Source organism: Halichoeres trimaculatus, unplaced genomic scaffold (assembly GCF_033239565.1).
Source record: "Halichoeres trimaculatus isolate MK-OKI-2021-1 unplaced genomic scaffold, fHalTri1.1 fHalTri1_scaffold_12, whole genome shotgun sequence".
NCBI lineage: Eukaryota > Metazoa > Chordata > Actinopteri > Labriformes > Labridae > Halichoeres > Halichoeres trimaculatus.
This window is the reverse complement of record NW_027437190.1, coordinates 27,196,452-27,222,585: the sequence shown is the minus strand read 5'-3', so window position 1 is coordinate 27,222,585 and position 26,134 is coordinate 27,196,452. Positions and strand designations below refer to the sequence as shown.

Here is a 26,134-nt window from a genome sequence, read left to right as displayed (position 1 = left end):
TACCAGCTTGGCGGAAAAGGGGTATGTGTGTCAACGTTTCCTGAGACTTGGGTAGATGCTGTAAATCAGGCTCAAAAAACACAATTGTTTCAGAGTTACTAAAATCACTGTTCAATTTAAGTCCCATACTTTATCTAGTCAAAATGCATGTGGTTCTGGGGTGAGGTTCCTGTGGTTGAAAAGCACTTTTTATGTCCAAACAAACCTCCATTTTAACCAGTTCTCATGCAAAAAAGTCTTCACCTCAGACTGAACACCTGAACGAAAGCAGAGAAGGATGATGACACAGGTCTGAATGAATTTACCTTTGAATGATTTCCTCTCTAGATTAGTCACCACATCATAGCATCAGAGCCTTTGGTCCGTGTCATTTTCCCACTTTTTAAAAATTTATTTTACTTATCTTTTTTTTTTTTGTGGTAAATTTGTGGAATAAAAAAAGCACAATTTCTGGTATATTTCATAAACTGTAAATTACAGATATTGGCCAATAAGACCTCACTTATCTTCTGCCTTCTAAAGCACTGATGTTATCTATATGTGTTTTATCTACAAACCAGTATAAACCCTTTTCTCTTTCTCTGTATGTTTTTTTTTCCTCTTTGCTCTTGAACTTTAAATTACTGCTGAGGGAAACAGCCTCCAGCCTAAAAAGCAGCTTGTAAACTTCTCAGCCAGTTTGAACCGGCCTTACGCTGAAGGAAAGACGAGCATGAAACGACACGTGAAACTGAAGCTGAAGGGTAGGGATTTGAATAGACAACACCTTAATGTCCTCCGGCTGTTTGAGACTGTGTGTAAATATGTAAACCACCAAAACACAAACACACAACAGGCATAAATCACTTTGTGAAAAAAAAAAATGGTTCAAGTGCAACTTTTGCAGATCCTTTTGTTTAACCTGTAAAAAAACCTATTATCTCCCTATGTCTGGTTTATAAATTGCTTTCACCAAACTGCAGTTCAAACTCTTCTATTCCCCCTTTATGAAGCCACTGCTTCATGCTCTGGCATAAAACTTTGGTGAGTATTTCCAAAAAGCATTCTACTTGGGTCCGGGTCATACAATATGTGTATAAATGATAATTGTGTGGCTGACAGGTGAAATAAACACACACATGGACATATACACACCCACAGAGACTGTTTAAAAAGATGTTTGACATGACAGCTCACCACTCGCTAATCAGGAGTTGGACAGAGATTTTTGGGAAAGCAGCATAGTGTCTTCCACGGAGACATGGATTCATCAAGATATTACAGACCATACCGTCACCAACTTTGTCACCAACAACCGAAGGTTCTGCTCCCTGTACATCGGACTGTTAATTCGGATTCTGATCATGTGAACAGAGTAGTTACTTATGCAAATTAGAATCCAGACACTTTACTTTTTCCTGTCAGAACTGGTTGGTTCCCAAAAGCTCCTCAACGCTACCCTCACATCTGTGAATGTGTTTCTTTGTGACTCTCAAAACCAGCCCCTGAGGTTGACTTGAACCAGAGTCATAAAATCAGGAGAGGCAGAGATGGTATTTATGTTACTGTTTTTACGATTCATGGTCTTAAAGATGCAAAAACAGCGAGCTCGTCCTTGACTTGACTTGACTGGATCAGTGCAAGCTTTTTAATGATTACAGTACTAAATTCACCCATCAGGACAGAGAGTTTATAGCATCAGCATTGTGTACGTTTTTATTACCTCTGTGACTTGTAAATGGAGGTTCACCTCCCACAACCCTCCCAAAGTCATTTGAGGTGCTTTTTGTTTCATAACCTGCTTAAGAAAAAAAGAAGTTCTGTTTGATATTCAAAGAAATAGCTGCACAATATATGAGATTTATAATGCTTTATGCAACTGCTTTAAATGATGATCTACAGAAGAGAATCAGGGCCACCGAAAAAAAAGTCAAATTTTTTATTACTAATCAGAATTCTGAGAAAAATGTCAGAATTCTAACTTTTTTCTCAGAAAAAAAAATAGTAATAAAAAAATATTGGACTCTTTTTTCAGTGGCCCTAATCTTCATCTGAATTATCAATGTATTGTTTTGAACAGTTTGATTTTTTATACATGGGTTTAATTAAAAAGTTCAACTTCCTGTTGTAAAAACAGAAGAAGTTATTGACTGGTAGAGGTGTCAGACAAGATTTTTTTCTTACAGATAAAAGAAGCCAGGGCAAGTTGTTAGAAAACAGGACTGACACATGAATGTAAGAGGTATAACTTTGTCCACAGGGGGCGCCAATGTCAGCACAAACACAGATTTCCTCACAGGAGCTTTAATGTACTATTTTAACTGCATTTTTTTTTGCCTAAAGAGATCTCTATACTTCCAGTGGAGCCATCATGACAGCTGATAAAATGTTATAAATCCAATTTGGATTCATTATGATGTAATCTGAGGGTAGTTCAAGTGATTGTTTCCAAACACTTACCTTTTGCATCACCAATGTGACACCCAGTTAACATGTCTCTGCTGACTTTTTCCAAACCCTAGCTCTTCAAGGTATTTCTTTCACAAGGTGTCACAGTGAGAAGAAAAAATGGGCACTGCAAATGTTTGTTTTTTAACAGGTGTCTTGGGAAATGCTCTTTCGTTTGGTGTTCACATTTCTCAAAGACAACAAATGACCTTGAGAGTTGTTACGTAAAAGCTGAGCTTGGAGTCAAAATGTTGATGGAAACATTTTACAACAGCAGAATCCTGTTTTGGGGGCCGTGAATGGGTATTTTATAGCAAGTTACACAACATGTTGGCAGGCTGGGGAGTGCCAGTGCTGTAACTCACACGCCTGCAGGGACTCATTAAACACGAGAACTTAAGGGTTTAGGATGTGTGCGAGTATTTTGTTTGTGCAGCATGCACAGCCTCATGTCGTGTTAAAGTTTGCTTTTCAACACACAATTTGTGTACACAGAGAAACACACACACACAGTTTACACACACGATACAGGTCCTGTTGATGTGACATTTCTTTTGAAGTCACGTGTGAGTTACTCTCCATGCCATTTTGTTTTACTGCACTTTACACTACACCTATTATGGTCTTTCAAATTTCTTGCTTTTGATTTGTTTGTGCATATAAAGATAAGGCTGCAAAGAGAACGAAACCAGCAGATTTGCTCCTTTTTATGAATTGACTCATCCTCTGTATATTCAACAACACACTGACATATGATAACAACTATAAGCCCTTGACTTTATTTGCATAAACAAACTGCATGTGTTTTTTTTTTACCAGGTGGCACGTGACAATCCAGACCAACAGCTAAAAAGTTGCTAACTAAACTTAGCACCAAAAGTGAGGCAGTTTGTTTGGTGGATTTTTGCAATGTTTTTTTGGGTGTAAGATCTGTGCCAGCCAATCAGAACGAATTAAGTGAAAGCAAAGTTTTTTTTTTAAAAGCCGGAGGTCTCAGAAAACATTGTTATTAGTGACAACACCCAGTTTCATATGGATGACAGACCACCTGTATAAAAAATACAAAATACAAGCGATTTCCCAAGCCCCATTTCCACCAAGCAGTTCAGTTCACTTCGCCTCAGCATGGCACGCATTTTATGACATTTACACTGACTAATACAGGAACACATCCCCAAACAACCGAGACGAGCCGTCGCACTTTTTCGGACTCTCCGGTAGGGATGCAAGACCAAACCGGTCCAATCACAGTAGTTCGAACTGCAACACTGCAGTCCGTTGATTGGTTAAAAGAACCGTCACTTAGGACGCGTCACACTGGCCATCCAAAACATGCTGTGCTTAAGCACGATTGCCCCCCTGCAGTGCCGATCCCCAGTTGGAGAGTACGGCCAGCGGTCACACTATCCCAATATGAACTAGACTTTAGCGGGTATCAACACGCGCACAGCCCGCCTACGTCATCGTGAAGCATTTGTTTACATGAAGTGCGATCTCATCAGAGTCAGCACAATGAGACACAGAGAGCACTGCCACAACTTTAGAGACTTTTGGACTTATAGTAAGTCGTTTTCGCCCGACAAAGCCCTCTAACACCCCCTAACACCCCCTAACACCCCCTAACACCCCCGCTTTGTTTAAAATGACTGTCGAGAGATGCGCTCGCAGTGATTATACATAATGGATCGCACGCACTGTCCACGTCCTTGTGCTCGTGCATGAAGTAAACCGTGCCGAAGCCCACCTCTTCGAAGTGTGCCGAAGCACGGAAGGGAATCGTGCTTGAGCAGTTGCGGTCACACTGGCCATTCCAAATGTGCTTTACGGCTGAAGCGTGCTTAGGCACGGCACAGTTGGCCAGTGTGACCGCGTCCTTACTGTGTGACAGCAGCAGTTTTTTTCCTGGCGGCACACAGCCTTCTCTGAAACAAAACTTGATTGTGCTTTGTATCAATCACAAATAAGGCAAATTGCTGGACCTCTCTCATAGTTGCTCTTTGTTTACTGTCTGGTACTGTGTACTGGTTTTCTTCTTCATTGGATTTATTAGCGTGGTACACTGAGTTGCGCTGCTATGGCGTCACTCGATTATGTTACAGATGCGGCTATCGGCATCCAGCTTACACGCCGCCTACCACCAGGAGGCACAGTTGGCTGTTGAAACCCAAACAGGGCCAGGCTTAACCAAACCAAACCAAACCAAACCAAACCACACCAAACCAAACCAAACCACACCATACTGATCTAAACCGGTCTGCTTGGTGGAAATGGGGCTCTAGATACCCAACTACATGTGGACATGGCCTTAGAGAAGTCACCCACTGGAGCAAGGCCCATGCTCAAAGGTGCTGCAAATTAGGTGATAGATATAGCTCCTATGTACCTTCTGGCGCTACCAGAAGCTCAAAACAAGAGTCAGTGGCAGGATCTTTTTTTTTCAATGGCAGAGAAGATTTGGCAAATATTTTTTAATGGGCACAACTGCTTATTCCACAAATGCATATTTCTTACAAATAAAGTCCCATTGTAGTTACAGCGAAGAAAAAAATCTACCAAACACCGCTAGCCTTAGTTTTTGTATTTCTTCTTATGTTACCATATTGTCCATAATAAATCTCAGTATAGTCTTGAGACAATGAAATACACAGATGTTGGTTTTATTAAAGATATCTAATTTCTTTCTATCTAAACTGATGAAAAGCGACAAAACTAGGTGACTTTTTTTTAACTGTCCAGCTCTTTATTTAACATCCTGTGTTATGTAACCACACAGTATGTATGTATGTACGGCAGGCCAGGCAGCTGACCCTCACACCTCTGACCCCCACACTGAAATTTCACCCCACATCTTTAAACAGATCGATCTGTTTAAAGCTGAGAGGAAGTGTCAGGTATTTGAACCTGAAATATTGACTCACATTTACCTATTTTTTTTTTTAACTCTACAACAATTAATTCTGGGTTTTTTGATGCTAAGAAGAATAAAATGTTAACGAGCACCATGCTATATCGTTGCTACCCGATCAGCACGTGGCTCTTACGAAGGTCCAAGCCCATCCGGTTTTCATCTTTCCATGAATCTGTCACACACGTACGTACACATCTATTTATAAAGGGTATCTACACATGCATCAGCTTGATACAGTCCATGCTGATACGTAACGAAAGAATTCAACCATCCAATCCAACTCACAGCAGGAGGCTGATCAACAGGCGCTTAAATTGACCAGCAGTGAAACAGGAGCAGGGTGACAAGATACACCAAAGAGCTCAAAAGGATGGGCGCGGATTTGAGTTATGGCCTGCTGCAAAGGTCCTCAGCCTTATAGCAACAAGTGATGTGTTCACCCGCGCTGACCTCAGAGTTTCAATTGTGCAACCAGTTAAAAACTCTTTGAACCTTCTGAAGCTGCTCACTTCAGTCTCATGCTCGCTCATATTACACTCTTGCTGACAGAAAAGAGTTTCTCCGTTTTCAACGAGCACCATCACCCAATGATGTTAAGATGTGATTCTTTTTAAGATGTGCTTTTGTTTTGGAAGCAGACAAATGGAGAGCATATCTTCCTTTTAACATTTCTCCTTTTTCACAGAACTTTTAGGAGGATGCGAAGTGACATTTTTGTGATTTTGGCGCTGATAATCTAATTTTAAACAGTGGATTGTGAACATGCAAATACACAAAAGTGATACTTGTTTAAGATCACTTATAACATCTATTTGTCTTGGCTAATCCTGTGATATTCCTCCAGTTACATTCCTGGGTGTCCGTTTAGAAACAACCGCATGGAGAATCTGTCTAACATGCACAAGGTTATTCAAGGCCAGCATGTTCCCCCTCCATCCCAATCCAAACTGTCCTCACGCAGTCGTGCAAATGTGCAGGAGGAGCTCTGTCACCTCATATAAAGAGGTTAAATCGAGTCGTCCAGCCTTCTTGTGCAAGATTTTTCTTTAATCCACAAATTTAGCTCTCAGTAGATTAAATCATCCAACTTTTTTCCTGCAGATCAAAACAGCCTGACACAACCTTTATACTCAAATGATCTGATGGAGGTCTACACATGACGCTTAGACCCCTCAGAGAAGTTTCAGCAGCTGTTGATCTCTCAGGTGACTTTGAACAGGACTTCAGGTTGACTCTGTGGCACATGTGTGTGTATGATAAACACAGAAGCATCTGTACACGGTGTTCTGTACATTCTGTTCCTTATGTATCTGGAGCTCAGCACAGGCTTGTATCTCTGTCTCCCCCTAATGGTCAAAAATAAGGAAGGCAAAGGTCAGAATATGAGACTAAAAAAGGATGCCTCACATGTGTACAGTGCATACGTGCATATATGGACATCAGCATGAGCTTTATCATCTGGGTCATGTTTAAGGTTGGTGGAAAGAGACATATTTGCTCAGCTTTACAGACATAAGCAGAAGTGTTCTCTATTGATAACAAAGTTATTAACTGTTATTTCCACGTGCCACATGTTGGTTCTTCTTTTATCTTTCACCAACTGTTGGAAAAACATCTTGAGACAGTTCAGAGAATTAGTTTTCTGTTGTTTAATCGCATGTTACCATATTGAACATTTTCAAATCTATACAATGCAATAAAGGAAATAAACATTAAATGACAGGGGGAAAAAAATAATTTCCGTTGGTCGTTGCCACAAATTGCAGAAAGCTTATTAAAATATATGATTCTCAATGTGTGACTTGTTTCAGTGATTGTAATTCTGTTGTGGATAACCCCAAACTGAACCAAGTTGGGTTGAAGGGCAAACATGCAAAGAAAAAAATTAACCACAGTTTGCTCACATGCAGATTTTGCAGACAGCAATGTCTGAGATAAAAGTATTGACCCAGATTGTCAGGGACCTTTGGTTTGAAGGATTTGCACAGGGAAAGAAAAGCTCTGCAGTTTTGTTTTGATTGTGCTCTTTTGGAATGTCTTGTTGTTTTTGAATGTGGTGAGTTTTTAAAATCCAGAATCTCAAAAAAAAAAAAAAAAAAAAAAAACAGCTCACTTTTATACCCCCCCCCCCCCCCCCCCCCCCTTTTTTTTAAAAGGAAAACTAAATAAGTCAACCTCCATCAACAAATAAGGATTCTCACTGCTTCATATGGGACTTTTTACTACACATTCTCACTAGAAGGGTACCAAACCCACTAATTGAAAGATCCTTTAAAAAATTTAAAAAACAATTGCTGTATATTATGTAAAAGAGCAATTAAAGAGGATAATTTTGGAGGATACAACCCTCTATTCTGACAACCTCAATGCTACTGTATCTACCGATGCAATATCAGGACAAGATCCAAGTGCAGAGTAACAAATGTCTTAATAACTTAAATATTGTAAAACACTCCATTAAAAGTTTTAAAAGACAGAACCTGGAGGTTCAGCAGAATAAAAACAAACAAGATCTGATTCACTCATCCAGTGAGTATGTTGAAAGAAAGTTACACCCTTAAGACGCTAGAGCCACCTTGTGGTAGCATTTGTTAACACTTGCTAAATGAACTAATCCTCCTGAGTCGTGCCTACAATTGATTTTCTGTAGCATACAGTGATAATATGTGAATAAATGAATAAAAGTTCAAACAGATATAGATTTTTGAATTTGAAATCTTTCTGATGTGTTCAGTAATGATTTTAACTTTCCTATTTGTCCCATTTTTGAAAGAGGAACTTAATTTCTTCACTTGTTTGACTGGTCAAAATGTCTTGTGCACTTTGTCCTGAAATGATTTCTATACCCAAACATGTACTCCTAAGTTGCATCACGCCCTGTCCACTCACATTTTGTTTTATGATTATGAGGACAAATGTTCAGCACTGATAACAGAAGAAAACATTACTATATGGATAAGGCAACAGTTTGTCATGAGGCCACAAGGAGCAAAAGCATTGTACCCTGTTGTTTCTAAGCTACATTCCAACTGTGCAACAGACACAGCGACATATAATAAAATTTAGTCACAAAATTAACTTTTTTTTGTTTTGAAGAAGTTTTCATGTCCAGTTTTTATATCTCATCACATTGTAAGAGCATTTTCAACAAAGGCTGCCACACTACAGTGGTTTGAATTTCATTTCTTTGGCGAAGAAGAATGACACCTTGACACATCTATCCACAACAAGTCATCAAACAGGCAGTTAGCTGTTTCTTATTGATGTTGCAGAATAGCTTGTTAAAAATGATTGAGGTAGCCTACAATCTGTAGCGTGGACTAGGACTGTACATTAAGTGAAAAAATAAAAAATAAATAAAATAAAAATGAAATATACACCATTAACAGACCCCTTCAAAGTTTGTAGACTGAAAATGATATATATCTTTTTGCCTTTAACTTCTGCAAAGAGGGTATTCCACTACAGGCAGCTGAAGTTTTAATTTTTTGAAAGTTTTTTTTTTTTTTTCAATGGCTGCTCCCATGAAAACATCCTTACAGTTAGTCAAGAAGTTTTGACAAGAATAACATCTAGATTTTTGTTAGTCTTTTTTTTTTGCATTTAAATAATGTACATTTACTAAAAACTTAACTTCAAAAGTAGCCAAAACCACCTAATTTATCGAGTATGATACAAGAATTGTACCATAAACAAAATGATATAGCATTTTTATCAATGTGGATTAGTTATAAGGAAAAACAAACATTTTAACTTGAAAAAATAGAATTTTGTGGGGGGGGGGGGGGGGGGGGGGGGGGGGGGGGTCTGCATGAGTCAGGCTTTTAGGGGTTAAAAAGAACTAGCTAATAGAGCATTAGAGTTGGGGTGCACCGATCACAATTTTCTGGCAGATCACAGATCTTTAAAAAGCCTGACCTGCAAATACCGACCTAGGCCTATTTTCTTTTTATTATTTTTCATAACTGGCAGCACACACCTTCAATGTTCCAGTCCAATTTTGTTGAAAATCATTGAACAATACTTGTGAAAAAGAAAAAAAAATGTTTTAGCTGAAACAATCAATAAAGTGTCCTGAGTTTTAGGTCCCAGAGCAAAAAGCAACAATGGCTGTCAGACTTTCCCAGAGGTATATAAGATCAGTTTTATATATAAGGATGGGTCAATCACTGATCCCTGATCACCAATCCCCCCAAATGAAGGAAATTGGCACCTATCAAGGGAAGAAAAGTAAAGAAATATGCCTGTGAGAATGTGTAGTTAGGTATTACAGTCTGTAACAAGCCAAAAATTGGTAAATACTTAAATAAAAAGCAATAAAAATATATAGCCATAGAAAGTCTGTTTGGTCTCTGCTATATAGTGGGTCTGTGTCTTTTCCAGTCTTAAACATGAGCTGCTGCAGCCATGACTGACCTGGCTCCTCTTCAGATCACCAACTTCCCTCTGTGTGCGTGCAAACAGGAGTCATCCATAGAGGTGCATTCAAAATTCATGTTGGTCTTATGGATCTGCAGGCCTTACAGTATCATTACTGTCCACCTCTGTATGGTAATCAAGCTATAGGATAAGTTAGGTCACAGTTCCCTGATGGACAGAATAACTAAGAATAACTGTCAAGTAGCCTCCCACATTTTTTCAGCACTATTTACTGCAGCAACACAAAGAATAAGTGAGACGTCATCTTATCTTTGGATCTTGGTGCACATGTACAGGCAAATAAGAAAAATAGTGTTGGTTGTATACTCAGGTGTATTGTTGTGTGTAGCTGCTGAAACTCAATCAGTCATCAAAGCTTTATACTTCTCTCTTTATCTGCTCAACACTCACCAGTTGTCTCAGGTTGCCAAGCGACTTGCAGCGCACCTGAGTCTGGTTGCAGCTGATTTTTGTGCCGCAGCAGCCAATGAGAGCAGGGGGAGGACTTTCAAGGAGAGGCCAGGTAACAGAGGAAGGGAAGTTTGCTGTTTGGTTATGGTTTAAACCTACTTCTCATTATTAAGTTTCATGCAGAAATGTGTTTTATAGGTAGCTTGAAGAGAAATTTGAAGGCATAGTGTGAAAAGGGTTTTCTTCTTCAATGATAAAGTTGTGAGAGAAAACTTGCTCTCAGCACTCACTGCTGCAGCATTCAAATGTGCAAATGAATTCTCAATCCTGAAATAAAGATGTCAGTGTAACCGTGCATGTAGGTTTTTGTGCATAAGGATTTCAAGAGCCAGTCCACCAACACTGCTGACAATAGTCGTCTGGCACAGGGAGAAGGACCCTCTGAAATATGCATGAGGAAATCTACACCTGTTTCCAGGTAACCAAGGCAGGGATTGTGAACCGTGACGTTGAATTTAGCATCAGTGTGTGTGTGTGTGCGAGCAAGTACACTTGTGATAGTGCACGCACCAACAGCACAGCTTCCTACCTTTACCTGTTCAGACGCTCTGCAGAGACGAAAGCATCTGTCAACTCCCTGCTGGCTTTGATGAGACAAGGATCAATCTGAGGAGGGGGATAATGTCTAAAAGGTTCCCTGTGCTGCTGAGCTGCTGAGAACTTCATGCATGGAAACAGGTCCAAGAACTAAGCTGCGCTGAAGCTGGACGTGTTGACTAGTCAGAGGGTGAGCCACGGAGGCATCTTGTTCCTGACTGCTGAGAAACTTCTCCTGCAAGAATGAATTCCATGTTGAAGGTGTATAAGAGCAAAGTGATGAAGACCCTCAACCCTGAGTATGAGGATGAAGCTGCTGAGGAGGTACGTAACTTTCTCTTGTTGTCGTTCATCTTTCTCGATTCATATTTGTGTGTGAAAAAAGGAATGTAGAAGTCAGAAAGTCATCAGGTTTTGTTTGCTCATCATTTTTTAATAATCACAGGGTCAGATGAGCAGGCTGAGGGATTGTGTTTTCCATGCCAGAGGAACTTTGAGGCAGAAGTAGGCCTCGAAAACTGAAGTACTAAAATATGTTTATACTGTCACTGAAGGGCTATAAACCTTACAGTCATTTCATATTTACTCAACACCACTTCATACTTCTTATTTTCTACATATCACCAAAAAAATTAGCTGTGTATTTTCTTAAACCTAAACACATTTTATCTTGCAAGTTATTCACTACAAAAACTAAAATCTAAGGAAGTGTTTTTCTTATTTCTGATAATAAAAATGCTTTATAAGAGTCAGTTTGAAAAAGAAAATCACCTGAAAAGTCCAGAAAATGTCTTATTCAAAATATTAAAAGACAAAAATGATGCTTAAATTGCTTACAAAAAATGAAAAGAAAAAAAGAAAAAATTCTGCTCTTGGGGTCAAAAAAATATTGCATCTTGAAAAAGAAACTGAACTAGTGTTCTTTTCTTTCCTCATTGGTAAATGTTAATTCTCCTTAACAAGTAATTCGGGCATCATTTATCTATTTTAATATCTTAAAATAAAACTTTTGTCTGGACTTGTCTAGTTAATGTGGCTCGTATTAATTCTCTATTTTTTTCTGTTTCATTATTATTATTATTTCTGTTTTGTTTTGTTTTTTTTTTACAAAAAAAAAGGAAACACTTGTTTGGATATCAGTTTTTGCAGTGTTTTGAGTAAAGCTATATATTTTTTTTATCTTCATGGCTGGTGATCTCTAGCAATTTTTTACTTCTGCCTCTATAACACGGTTTCATTTACAACCTTAACGATTCAAACTTTCAGAAAAAGAAACAAAATTGTGTCACATTAACTTTTGTATTTGACCATTTGTCAGTCGCTGGACTGTGACACCTTCAGAATTTGGTACCACAGGAGAATGGCACAGTTTTGTGGTGACCCAGATCTCTGCGAGGTTGAGAAACTTGATCCTGAACAAACGGATTAGCTGGCATTCCACTGACACTGACAAGGTGGATGAGACAGACAGATGACCAGGGCCTGTTGTATCTTGCAGTTCCAGCTAGGACATGGAAAATTAACTTTGGGAGATTACTGTGAGTGTGTGTTGTAGAGATAATTTCCCTTTTAAATGTGAATGCAAAAATGTCATATTTCTGCATAGCTTCACACATACCTCTGAAATTAAGTTCATTTTGTGTCCAAATCTATAAAAATGTTCATTCCATAGAAACAAAAACAAACAAACAACAACAAAAAAAATCTGTAAAGTATCACCTTTGTTAGCATTTCTTGACAGTCACTTTTCAGTCCCATCCTTTGCTCTCCGCTGGTTGTAATATCCACAGTACACACTAGATGGCAACCTTATGTGCTGAAATCCTTTGCATGTGGAATTCCAAACTCAGGTAAGGTGCATCTGGTGTATCTGTTTTGATGCTGTTGCAGGTCACAGAGGTGGAGAATGATGTGAGTCCAGTGCAGGAGGACGAGGGACCAAACGCAGTTTCCCAGTTGGCCAGGAAAGTATGTAAACATCGACGTCTACCAGGTCATTTTTCACCTAGTCACCACTTTAACTCAGACCTCCTTTGACCTTTAACCCTGTGTATATGTGTTGTGTTATGTGCAGATGCAGGGGGCTGGGACAAAAAGCTGGAACAGACTATCAGCTCTTTTCAACAGAGAAGATGAACACCAGCTCCTAGAGGAGACAGAGAGTCCGCCGGTCCCTGACCAGTGAGTGGAAATCTGTCTGCTCCTGGTGCTTTTAACCGCTGTCCTTCTGTCATTCACATCAAGCATGCACATTTACCATCAGTGGGGCTTGTGAGGGTTAAAGTGTTTTTTTGTTTGTTTTTTTTTTACAGATTTTATTTTTGAGTGATGTTCAATTAAGTTCTTAAACTCCAAGTTATTGTTAACTTTTAGGATCCCGTGAACAAAAGTGATATCTGTGTGCTGAGTCTGTTACAAACATTTGTAACTAGCATTTTTCTATGAAATCTGTTACAATGACAACCCCCTTCTCCTTCATGTTGCCTTTACTGGCCTCTAAAACAAGCGGCAACCTCTGGTCTAAGAATATGAAACAATGCAGAAGTGCTAAAATCTGCTGTTTCTCGAGTGTTTGCTTGGGGCTGGCTCCGGAAGTACCAGAAGTCACATACACACCAAGCCAAAAAAAGCCATTTTCAAAGCAGAAATTAACCTATTTACAGCCTGGTTCAAAAAATGTCCCCTGTCTGAGTCGCTAATTTTACTACCTGCTCCCACTGTACAGGGGGTGAATTTTTTTCTAATCTGGCCGTTCTGGGGATATCAATATCGTGAGCTCCCCCAATAAGAGGAACAGCTGAGGGTCACGTGATGGCCGACGCCCTATGGCTGTAGGCGAAGCCCTTGCCACTGCCAATATGGCCGCTATAGCCGATGTGCTTCATTTTCTGTTTCAGAAACAGACGGGTGACATCGGGGAGACTACGTCTATGTTTTATGCAGTCTATGCTCTAAAATCCTCTAAACTGTTGACCCAAGGCCCAGCTCCACTCACCATGAGAATTGTTTGTTGATTTGGCAACATGTATGTTTTATGCGTGCTTTTGTGTGCTCCAGCCTACTGGAATGAAGAAGAGCATTCAACACATTTTCAAGAAATGTTGTGATGGAGTGGAGACGGATGGCACACAGATCTGGTGGCTGTAATGCTGATGGTCTGATTAGTTTTGCAGCTCAGAAAGAGTCATCAGTTTCAGTTCAGGACTGCTTCATAACCAGTTGCTAGCACCCCATAGGACTTAATTAGGACCTTTCAGTTAGTTTTATTACCACCTGAATAGATACTTTTCGAAATGACCTTATCTAGATTAGAAGATAGATTTTACTCTCTTTAAGGTACAACCAGCAGCTTCTGTTTGGTTTAGCTTAGCATGAAGATAGCATGAAAGATAGGGGCAAATACCTAGCTGCCTCAAGCCAAGGGCAGGGAAAACTTTAATCACCTCTGATACTACAAAAGATGCCAGTGCCTAAAAAAGTTTTATGAGTTGTCTAGATTTCCTTGGAACAAAGTTTTAGTGTCAGACCAACTATTCCTGGTCTTTTAGCCAATCAGCTACATCTTTAAAGGACAAACATGAGAGTTGGTTGATTTTATCGTCTAACTTTGGCCAAGAATATCCTGAGTTTATTTATATCAACACTATACCTCTTTCCTTTCCTGGCCTATTCTAACCTCCTGTAACCATCTGTCTCAGAAAAAAATGAGGAAATGTTCCACACACAGCCTGACTGCCAAGGATCCAACATGGCTGATAAAGTATACCTTCCCCAAGTTTTGGGCTGACCCTGCTTTGTTTTTTCCGTTTTTTTTTGTTTGGTTTTTTTTTTGTTTTTTTTTGCCTTTTTTGGTATGCAAAGAGAAGTTTGTATTTAAAATATGACTCTCTAAAATCTGTCAAACAAAAGTAAACTACTTTTTTTGGTTGACTTAACATTCTTCCCTTTCCTGTCTCTGAACCCTCAGTCCCCTTGCAGTAAAACCAGAGGAGCCTCCTCGACCCACCAAGCGCTCTGCATTCTGGGATAGCTTCGCAGCCAACTGGGCTGCCAAAAAGCAGGCGGAAGCTGCGGCGGCTGCTGCAACTTCAACAAACGAAGCTGCAGCGGCACAGGGCGAACAGGGAGTGACAGAAACCGGAGGGGAGGTTACTGCCTCTCAGGATGGGCAGACCACTCAAGGGGAGGCAAGTGAAGGAGGAGGAGGAGGAGGAGGAAGGAGCAGCAACAATAGCTTCTCCAAATATGTCTCACTGGGAGGAGGAGGAGGGGGGAGCAGTGATGCGTCCTTCAAGTGGAACTTTGTCACCAGTAAGCTGGCAGAACTGAAGACCAAGAGCAACTAAATGTCATGGTGATGAAATCTGGAGAAATAAACAGAGTGAATGGAGATGTGTCAGAGGAAGGTGGAAGTTCAGGAGAATAGATTTCACATGGGATGTCATGTAAATTAACAACAAATCCCCTAATGATAATAATATATTTACATATTGAGCCTTTAGTGTCCAATTTCTCACCCAAATAACCTCAGGAAAAAAATATAGCGTATATTTTGTAACACAAGGAGGAGTAATACTATGCTGTTTTTGCTGAAATCACTTCTTCTCTTTAAATTTAGAGAGACAGCACTTTAATACTCAAAAAGCTAGTGTAACAGAGAGTTTGGATTCACTTAACACTTCTCAAATATATACAAGAGAACATACTTAGGTCCCATTTAATGGTATTTTGAGCTGTTTACAACACATCTGAGTTGTCTGTCAAGTAAGGGGTAGAGTCAAACTCAGTCTAACCCCATTATCCATGCAGTGATCTGAGTGGGTGGGGATGCTGTGATAATGACGTGTTGCACTTATTTGCACAAAACACCAAAACAAATGTAACACAGTACGTACATGCAACCAAGAATCATACAATAATATCTTCTTCCTCTTCTTCCAAAGTGCTTTTCAAACCACAAAAAGGGGCCTTCACACCTGTCAGTAAACTTTAATCTTATCTGTAATTCATCAAAAAACCTGGATTGAAGGATTAACGGCAACAACAGCCGGATTAGTCACAGATTATCTCACTTAACCTGGATGGAGAGCAGGGGATTTCAGTCTAGAGGTTTGGCTGAGTGACATGATTGTTACATAATGTTTGAGAGAAAAAAAAAAAAAAAAGGAAAAAAAAATTCATCTCTTTCCTCAGACATCAGGAGGAGAAACATGCTGCACTGTTTGATGAAATGTGATGAATATGAATGCGTGTGGTGAGGTGATGTTGGGTGCACAGACATGATGATTTAACCGACTTGAATTTTCTAACTAACTGTCTTATGTCGACATGGAAGAAACAAGGTTCTAAATATTAGTCTATCTCATGTTTTGGTTTTGTCCTCTATATTTTAATTTGCTGTTTGTGTTCTTGTATGCTGTAATAAAAAGCTGCTGCTTGAAAAGATATCCAACACTAATGAGCATTCTTGTTAAGAAGAAGTGTAATCACATATCTAAAATCATTTCTAAAACGCCACAGTCACAATAAAGATAAAACAGATTAAGTTCACATTTATAAAATTATTGGGGCCTAGCAGTTTCACAAAACAACATTTACATAAAATTGATGAGCTAAAAAATATAAACATTGTATTTACAGTGGATAATTACTTTGTATGGCTCATTTTTTGGTCATGGACACCAAACTTTTTGCGGCTTCGGCAATATTTTTACTACTTTTTCTCCTGTGCATGTTTGGAGATCCTACATGTAACCATGGCTGCATTGTTTACATGTGAAATCAGCTGTTAGCAGCCTGTAGCATGTCAATGCTAACTGGTGTAAGGCTTGATGTCTCCCCTCAAGGTGAGGAGAAGGAGGTGAGGACAAGGTGCTGGTTCTCTGGTGTGAGCTAAGAAGTGATGACATGGACCTGTCCTTCCATCCATCGTTATTGAGAACATAAGATCTATCTCCAATAAGATGGACGAGCTAGCTGTGCTAGCCCAGCAACAGAGGGAATACCAGAGGGCAGAGTAGCATCATGCTATTCACTTTCTATGTACTTTCTTACTTTTGTTTTCTTGATTGCTGCTGTGACTTCAATTTCTGTACTTGTTGCAATGACAATAAAGCTCTATTCTATTCTATTCTATTCTATTCTATTCTATTCTATTAGCACCAAGAAGATGTTTAATTTACTTTATTCTTGGCCTTGTGACAAAATTTAAACAATATCTGTGTGAATTTAATGAAATCTTACCAGCAGGGGGCTCCCTCTACCCTTTGAGTGTTAAGCACCTGGTGTGACTCCTCATTCCTCTTCTTTCACTTACAAACTAAAGTCATCACTGTTACCAAATCATAAAATCACATCCCCTGCCAATAACACTTCAATTTTCCCCTCTAATCTCTTTCCCTTCTCCTCTTTTATTTCCTGTTTTTTACCAGAGATACACCCATTTCCCCTCCTGCTGTGCCATGTTTCCTCATATACAATACAGTTTCCTGTCAAATCTAAAAAGCCTTTGTTGACATTTCCATTGGAATTTGACAAAACGCCCTAGTAAAGGTGAATCTTACGTGAGCAAATGCACCTATGACAGAAAATCAGCCTCTTTATGTCTGTGTCAGCCAGATTTAAGCCTGTCATCCTCAATCCTTTGAGTCTCACTGAGTCTTGGCCATTTTGTCCAGACGTCCAGAGTTGTCAGCTTTAATATGAGGCAGATGAGGTTTTCCTCTGTTTATATCAGCAAACCCATTCAGCTCTCTTTAGACATACTTTTGTGACTCATTCTGTTGAAGAATCCAAGCCCATTAAAACACCTAACATGAGATACATTTGCTCCACATTTGCTGATATTTTTGTGAGGGTTTGGCTTGTTTGTGTCAGCTGGTGAATGCTTCAGACTGTTTGATGGTGTGCAGCGCTGAGGTCCACGCTGCAGTTTTATGACAGAAACACTCAGTGGAAACGTGGTATGTAGAGCATGAAAGCATTAGATAGTAGACAGTGATGTTTGCCAGTTTGTGCAGAGGGGAAATGTGGTGTGAGAGCAGAGACAGAAGTGAGAGGGTGAGAAGTCTGACAAGTCTTAGGGGTCTGGTTGCAATGTGTCTCAAAGTGATGTGAATCAATGGAGAGTGTCTTATTTGGGTGGGTCATGAGTGACGAAATGAAGCTTAATGCAAGCAAAAAAACAGATACGGGGGGGGGGGGGGGGGGGGGATGGACGGCACAACAGCTCCCCAGAAGTGAAGCCAAAACTTTTAAAGCTCCTTCACTGCAAAAAAAAAAAAAAAAAAAAGAAAAGAAATGTCATCAAGTGTTTTTGTCTTATATTAAGTAAAAATTGTCTCATTATACTTGAATTGAGCCACATTCAACTGACCAGTCCAGAGAAATGTTCTTGTTTCAAGTTATTTAAAGACAAAACAAGGTCTGAATTGCTTGTAATAAGTACCAAAATTCTGCCACTGGAATGAGAAAAAATTGCCGGAAAATTTATTTGAAACCATAAGACAAGTAACTTTTCTCTTAATCCAGTGGCAGAGTTTTTTGTCTTGTAACAGGTAATTCAAACATCATTTTTATCTTTGTATAACCTCAATCAAGACATTCTCCTGGACTGGTCAGTTGAATGTGGCTCATGTTGAGTCTAAAAGACATCTGAAAATAGGACAAAAAAATCCTTGAAAAGATTTCATTTTTTTGAAGTGCTTTGGTGACTGGCTGCATCCCTGTGTTTTTGATACAAAGTTTTAAGGTCCATTGTATTTCTGGAGCCATATTGGAAATGAGGTGGGCTTTGAGCTACCCCCTTGTCACCTACAAGCTACAGACCTTTTTAGTCAGGTGAGTTTTGCCTCTGATTGAGCAAACTTAGGGTCTTAATTACTTCTAAACTGAAGGAAAAAAATAATGCATAGTGTGTGAACCAGGCTGTAAACATATTTATTTTGACAGTAACAATCATCTTTTAGCTTGGTGTGTATGTGGTTTCTTTTACTTCTGGAGACAGCCTCAAGTGGACACTTAATGAACTGCATTTTTTAACACCTCCACTTTTGCTTCCTTATATTATATACAAATAGGTGCAACTGTAGAAATTCAGTTACCAGCCCGCCATTATTGGATGCTCTGGTTTCGCTTGGCAGCTTTTCTACTTACTGTCCTCCAGTCCCAATAAGGGTTTAAAAGACTAAATAAAAAGCACTCAGAGAGCGTAGACCTTGGCCTAGCATATTGTGATTGTCACGCAACACTTTAGTCCTACTTTAATGTTATACCCCCTTACAGCAGACTGTCTGCAACAATTTGGTGTTAGTTGCAGGTTTGTACAATAATTTGTTACCTGATAGTGTTGAAAACGATGATGACCCAGTACATATTTCATATTCTGGGTCTTGGTATCAAGAATATTGCCAGGATATGGATCGTACTAATACATCTGTCAGAAATGGTGACCTTGTCTTGTATTGTTCGACCATTTATCGTGGAGTTATATAGACATATGGTGAAAACAGCCCAATCTCACAATGATAAAGAATCTTTTAAAAAAATCCTGAATCCAGACGGTGATCCAGATCACCTCCAAAACGTAGTTAGTTTCTCCTTATCCCACATTTCCTGAAAACTTCCTCAAGATCCGTTCGTTACTTTTTGAGTTATGTTGTTCACAGACAAACAGACAAACTCCTAAAATCATAACCTCCTTGGTGGAGGTAACAAACTACATTCTTTTCTGGAAATACACAAACATTTAGAGATATGAAGGTCTGATGTGTAAAAAAAGATCTGAGGATTGAACTACAAAATCTTTTGACACTGCGCTGTGGACTCTTTCATTTGTAGTCTTTCGAACAGGTGTGTACCTCACCCTCTACTTCTGATTTTGAGACCCTTTTGCCGTCACACAAACCTCCCATTTCTCCCCATGGAACACATCATCTATACTTTCTTTTTTCTGCCGATGAACAACAATGACTCAGCCGCCTCACACCTCGCCTCGGGCTCTTTTCCACACACACTGTAATTACTCCAAACTAAAGCGGGCCGTAAAGTTGTGTGAGCTTGCTTTAATTGTTACACATCGCTTACAATGCATTTCCCTTCCTCCATTAGCTCATCTGTAAGGAGAGCTGGAGAGAAGATAACAAGCTGAATGTCTTTGGCGGTGAGATTACCTTTGTAATTGTAATGATGTACTGCAAGACAACATAGTAATTATGGCGAGTTTAATGCTACAAAGGAGTTGTGGCTCCAATTAGGGCTTTTGTACTTCATTTTTCCGAGCTGATTTGCAAACCTCAAAGTGAGAGAAGCTAAAATGAAAAGTATAATTAGAATTTTCTTTAATTTCACATAGATTTCTGAGTCCACTCATGGAAACTTCTGGTACCCACAACACTTTGTATGTTAAAAAAAAAAGAGGGAAAAAGTATTACATGAGGTAAGGAGGCCGGTTTTAGACTCTTTCGTTTGATGAATGTGGGTCAAACTACCGTATGATTATGTTGTAAGTCCATCTTGCATTTCCAGCACATGTCCCTTCGTGACTCCTCTTGGCCAACACAAGTTCTAAATTATGCTGCATAAGGGACCAGACTGTTCCAGGTTTGGGTAAGTTTGTCCTCAAGATTATAGCTCAAGGTCTCAAAGTCGTTAAGATTACGAAATCAGACAGTGAGAAAAGAAACACACGTAATTTAAAAAATAAAAAAAGGCCCTGAGGTGTCGTCTCGTCGCTGTCTGGCTTGTTTTGTCTCTGAAGTGTGAGATCTGAACTTGTCTGGGGAAAGGTTTGAAGGTGAATTTGTGTGACAGGAGCTATAAAAGCAAGCAGAGCAGGTGATATTTGACTTTCAACCTCCCAAACACACGGTTTTTCACATGAAAACCCTCACAGACGTTCATACAGACTGACATGTCTGGTAGCACTCAGGTATGACGACAGTGCAGCGGGGGGTTTCTTCAGACGTGGTGACTCATACAACCCAGCAGCCGTCACATCTGGAAACCAACCTGTGGGTTCAAAGATGTACACAAAAACACACTGTCTGAGGTTTTTCAGATACTGGTCTACAACTGCCACACCTGCTCGGGGCAGGAATGTGGAAACAAGTCGAAAGGAAGCACTAAGACCGACTTACAGTGCAGCTGAAAATAGAAGACAATGACACACGTTGTTGAACTCGGTTGTTTTGTGTTCTTTCTTTTACGTCTGATTTAAAATTAAAAAAGCCACAAAGGGGAAGAAGACATTGCACAGACTGTTTTAGGAAGTCTCACAAAGAAAAATTAAATGTCAAAAAAAAGTCCACAATGTGCTGTTTCTGTGCAGATGTGTGGCTTGTTTTAGTAACATCCCTTTGGCTGCTGGTTTGATAGATGAGCTTGACCAGTGTTAACTTTGATAACTGTGAACATTTCATGAAGTTTATTCTTTAATTCATGATACTGACCTAATGCAGCAGGAAAATCCATCAAAAAGTCACACTGTCAGCCCACGCTGCCATGGTCGTGGCCACATCGGGAAACTTAACTAACGTGACATAGCGTAGAATGGTATATTGTGCAGCATCTTCTGAATAAAATACCACTCTCTGTATTTTATACACAGGTTTAAATATAGCCCAATTTGTAAAAAAGATATACATTTAGAAGTTAATCTTATCTGCTGACTTGTGTAGTAGTATTTAAATGGTGACCATTTTCTTCAGGGGTCAGATTCAGAATGGGAAATTCAAGGATTTAAGGTTTTTTATTTGCCATTTGTAGATGGACTGACAATCTTGTGTAGGGCTCTTTAAGGGTCAAAGATAAAGGATATTAAGATATGTATAGAAGATTTAAAAAGGGAAAATAAAAAGTAAAAAAAAAGAGACACTTTAAATAAAAAACACGAAGCAGCTCAAATAAAGACAAAAAAAACACTATAAACAGAGTAGAAAGAGGATATAGAGAGTTTAAAGTTGCTGTAATGATTAACATATTCTAAGGCATCATCAGTAAAAGTTGCTATCATTTCATCCTTTCTCAATAAATAAATCTAGGAACAAATCTGAAGTCACATCTGGTCATTGTTTCCTCCAAAACACATCTGGTAACTTGATGGCCTCCTATAGACAAAATGTCACAATACATTAGCTAGAGAGTTTGTATTTGCACCAGTGTTAGCCAAAGTTTTAAACTTTTCCTACTGTATTGTGCAAACATGGAAGCCCATTTCAGTCAGAAAAAAAATAAAAGGTTAAAGACGAAAGAGATGTTAGTTAGCCATACTTACAAGAAACTAAGTGATAATGATGAAACAGTATCTCATAATTTCTTTTACCTTAGAAAAGTACCAGATTTATCTTTAGGTTGTCACTCATGAAAGGCAAAATGGATGAGCTACATATCTTTTCCGATTTTGGGGTTCTGATTCGATTTAAATTGCGATTCTTTGATACTTCTGATTCTTGCAATTTTTAGTTTGCTTTTCTAACACCTGACCATGTGAAAAAGTTAAGCTATGATGATTATGTCTACAGACAATATCAGGAGCCATATTTTCCCCCCAAAATGCACATCATTCAAGTCAGGGAGAAACATTTTGCCCTTTGCTGGAGAAAAGTGGTAACTTTTTTCCAATCCAGCTTCAGCTCCAGCTAAACACGGACTGAAATGAAGAATTTTAATTTGAAAATTTATATATATATATATATATATATATATATATATATATATATATATATATATATATATATATATATATACTTTTTTTTAAAATTAAGAATCCCAATTTTAATATCATGAAACAAATAGTCACAATACTTGTGTGGGTCAATTTTTTCTCCCACCCCCAATATCTTAAAACCTGGAATTCAGCAGTGACAAACAGGATCTAAGATCACCATGAAGGTTAGTAACAGCCTGTATTTTTGTACAGTCTTAGATTCAAAGGCTTTTGAATATTTGCATGGATTTTCCAGTTTTTCTCTTTAGTCAGAATGATTATCAAACTGATTTGTCACAGCTGGAAGAACATCTAGTGCCTGCAACAAGAAGACACACAAAGTCACGTGACATAGTTTGACTTGTGGTCCAGTGTCTGTTTGGAAACTCTACAGCATTGGATCAGTCGAACAAACATAAGTCTGTGTCTCACGTGAAACCAGAAGCCAACAGTCATTTTGCCTGAAATGACGTCAGGTGCATTTCACACAACCTGTGTACCTATTTCTTCATTTATGGTGTCCTCAAGGTGCTTCATTTGAGTCAAAACAAGTAATGATTCCATGTTTAAGGCCAGAAACGACAAAACAGCACAGAGGTCATTTTCAGGCAGAGTTGCAGAGTTTAGCTGTAACTTTGCACCAGACAGCTCTCTGATAGCTTTATCAGCTAAAAGCAGGAGATCACCCAAACAAACAAGTAGCCAAATCAGTCGCTGGAGTTAATCTGCAGTGTGTACAGAGATAAGAGGCAGACATCTTTTCAAGTCGGTCGACTGGGTTATTATGACCTCTGTTTGGAAACCTTGTTAATCCGTGGGGTATAATGTGAAGATCCCTGTGAAATGATGGTGCAACAGGAAAACAGCTTGTCACTTAGTGTTCAGAAAAAGGATTAAGCCTGTGGAACATTTCTATTTTGATGAGAGGGTAATCATTTAGAGGAGGAAAACAGGCTGTTCCCGATCACATCTCAGAGAGCTCATCTCAAAATATTAATACAAGCAATCTTTTTTACATTCATTGACGAAGAGGTGGACTTATTTTACTGTGAAGGCACTGTGGAGAGTCTCTCAGGAGTTCTTTAGAGTAATTTAGAGGAGAATGGTAATATACGTAAGTTTCCAGAAGAGTCAGGTGTGTGTGTGTGTGCCTGATTGGCCCTGATTTGGAGCAGGTGTGGGAAGTTTATATGTTCTCATGAACGCCATCACTCTGCACTGCTCATTAGCTTTCCTTCTGAGTTTTTGAGATGATCTCTTCTATGACCAATTTGTTTTTGTCTCCATTAAAGAAGATTTCAGTTGTAGTTGGATGGGTCTTTACCAAAGTTTTGTAGCCGCTGGGTTTGAATTGAAGCATTTTCTTGGGTCTCTAGGATACCCTAGTTTTCTGACAGTAGCTGGCCATTGTGATTTAGTTTCTCTTGTCTTTGCAAAGCTTGGTTTAGTTAAAGAAACCTCCTTGTGTTGTGATCTTGGTGGTTAATCCCTTTGGAGTAACTTTTAGAAGACACTCTTTTGCCAAGTTAGCGACTGTGTCACTATATTTATCAACTCTTGCAACTCTTTTCCAAAAAGTGACTTGTGATTAATGTGGCAACCTTTTCTGGAGTTTGGAGATTCTGACATGATAGCAGATGCAGTGGGTGATGCTGTGGGTTCCTTCCCCTGTACAACCCGCTCACAGGTGGACAAGTCCTCCAAGGTTGTGCAGGTGTCCCTCCCAGCTGCAGTCAGAGCCAGCGACTGCATGCACATAAATCCTGCTGTCTCTTTTAGGTAACTTTTGGCCATTTCAAGCCCAGATAAAGAAGGGGGTTATTCCAACATTTAAAAAGACAAAAACAAAAACAAAAATGGTTTTCCTCTCTCCAACAGCATTCATAACCACTACAAGCAAATTGTCGATTATGCAAATCAGGTTATGACCTTTTTATAGCGACGTCTAGGACAGCCAATAGCTACTTGGCCACACTGATTCTGTAGCATAACTCAATTAAGGTGCGAGAAGCTGCCTGAAGAAGAGGCTTATATTTAACGGTGTCCTACCCTGGTCCCTGACGTGGTAGTCGGGACCCCCTTGGTGATTGTGAAACACTGTTTTGAGCTGTTTGGTTGTGTGTTGCCTTCCAAAGTCAAAACCTGTATACAATTGCATATTTCATCCATTCATGTGAAATATAAATAAAAATGGAGTTTACATTTGACATAAAACCATCCCAACAGAACATGTTTGATCCATTTCTGGTGGAGGTGACCGACCCAGGATAACCATAGTTTCAGTCGTAGAAGATAAATTCAGAAACAAGTTTCTCAGGTCTTTTTTGATTGTTTTTGTTTGTTTTTGGATTGGCCTATTGGTGAATTCCCACAGAAATAGGGTCATAGTTCTTGAGGAAAGATGACATTTGTTAGCACCAACCCTCTAATACCTGAGCAGGCTTTGAAATCAGGTCAGTCCACAAATATAAACCTATTCTACCCTGGAGTTAGAAATCTTCCATAACATTTGCCAGAGCTGCAGGTCGTTTGCTGTTGTACTAAATAAATTGTGCTAGTTTCACCGGCTGAAAAAGGACTCTGAAGAAGTTTTGACTGGGTGTTTCATCCTCTAATCTACCGGCTCAATCTCACTTTTATAATCTCCTGGCTCTTTGGGAACAGATTTAGGACCCCCTTAGAAAAGCAAACCTGCCTGCCTTACCCCCTCTGTTTCCCAGTAGAGGGGTAATCTCTCTGCTAAACCAGCCTCTGGCTACGCTGAAACCCACTGAACACACAAACACACAGGCACACACACACACAGCCACCCATCCGCTATCTCCTTCTCTGTTGAAATGTGATCGCTGAACTCCAAATGTAGGTCTGTGTGCTGTAAATAGATTGATTTTACGACAGCTATTGATACTCGCTAACAAGCGCTCGGGGATTAAAGGATTGTCCCATAACCACAAGTCAATAATTCTCCATCACTGTGTGTATTATTCCTGAATCATGTTTGCATCTGTTTGTTTTATTGATTGTTTCTGCATAACAAGGAGGCCACCAACAAAGAGAGCCGCTGAGCTGTTAGAATATGAGCTGAGGCATTTCCACTCATGACACAGAAAAAATAACTGAGCAGCTGAAATGTTTCTGACTCCAAAATTATAGTTTGTGGAGTTATTTTTGAGGGAGCGATATGCCAGAAGGTTACAGTTCTTCATCAATCATACTGCTTCTCATAGCTGGGCTGTCAGGCTGCTGGTCGCTCCGATAATAAACGTTTTGTTGTTGTGTGATATCTTTAGGTTTGAGTTTTGTGGTCTCTGGTATGCTAATCGATTCTTTAGCTTCACACAGAGTCCCTGTCAGGCTCGGGTTGCCTTTGTTGCCGCAGCTGTTTAGGGTTGTTTTTCTTTGCTTACGCTCCCGACCTACAGCTACAACCTCTAAGCCTAAACGCACACACGCGTACACACGCAGAGCTCACCGTGAGAACTGAGCGCCTCCTGCAAGGCACAGAGAAGGCATCCAGAAAATGTATCTGAAGAGATGAACATGTTCAAGGATTTTGGAGAAGAGCTGTTCAGTCAAGCACCCAGACTGAATTGATCCAAGTGCTTTGATGATTCTAAAAAGATTTTCAGCTGTCATATCTAAACCACCAAATAAGTCAGTGACTCCTA

At 39.4% G+C, this 26,134-nt stretch overlaps 1 protein-coding gene across 3 annotated transcripts; it reads left to right on the top strand.

The window, feature by feature from the left end:
• The first annotated feature begins 10,221 nt into the window (after positions 1–10,221).
• On the top strand, positions 10,222–16,168 carry LOC141801044 (uncharacterized). 3 transcript variants are annotated; one of them, XM_074683935.1, is made up of 6 exons: positions 10,222–10,277; positions 10,528–10,643; positions 10,769–11,086; positions 12,653–12,730; positions 12,837–12,943; positions 14,730–16,168. In XM_074683935.1, the coding sequence occupies exons 3-6, from the start codon at positions 11,006–11,008 to the stop codon at positions 15,106–15,108; spliced, it is 645 nt and encodes a 214-aa protein (XP_074540036.1). In that variant the 5' UTR covers positions 10,222–10,277; positions 10,528–10,643; positions 10,769–11,005; the 3' UTR covers positions 15,109–16,168. The 3 variants fall into 3 exon arrangements, with proteins under 3 accessions (XP_074540036.1, XP_074540037.1, XP_074540035.1); XM_074683936.1 differs by having other exon boundaries at positions 10,260–10,277; positions 10,511–10,643; XM_074683934.1 differs by lacking the exon at positions 10,222–10,277 and having other exon boundaries at positions 10,282–10,643.
• Positions 16,169–26,134: the final 9,966 nt, after the last annotated feature.

What these genes read in the sequence shown, in the direction of transcription:
- LOC141801044 (XM_074683935.1), top strand. Translation starts at nt 11,006, where the DNA reads ATGAATTCCATGTTGAAGGTGTATAAGAGCAAAGTGATGAAGACCCTC. An exon ending in AGGATGAAGCTGCTGAGGAG is followed by an intron (nt 11,087 to 12,652) that starts GTACGTAACTTT and finishes ATGCTGTTGCAG; the next exon opens with GTCACAGAGGTGGAGAATGA. An exon ending in TTTCCCAGTTGGCCAGGAAA is followed by an intron (nt 12,731 to 12,836) that starts GTATGTAAACAT and finishes TGTTATGTGCAG; the next exon opens with ATGCAGGGGGCTGGGACAAA.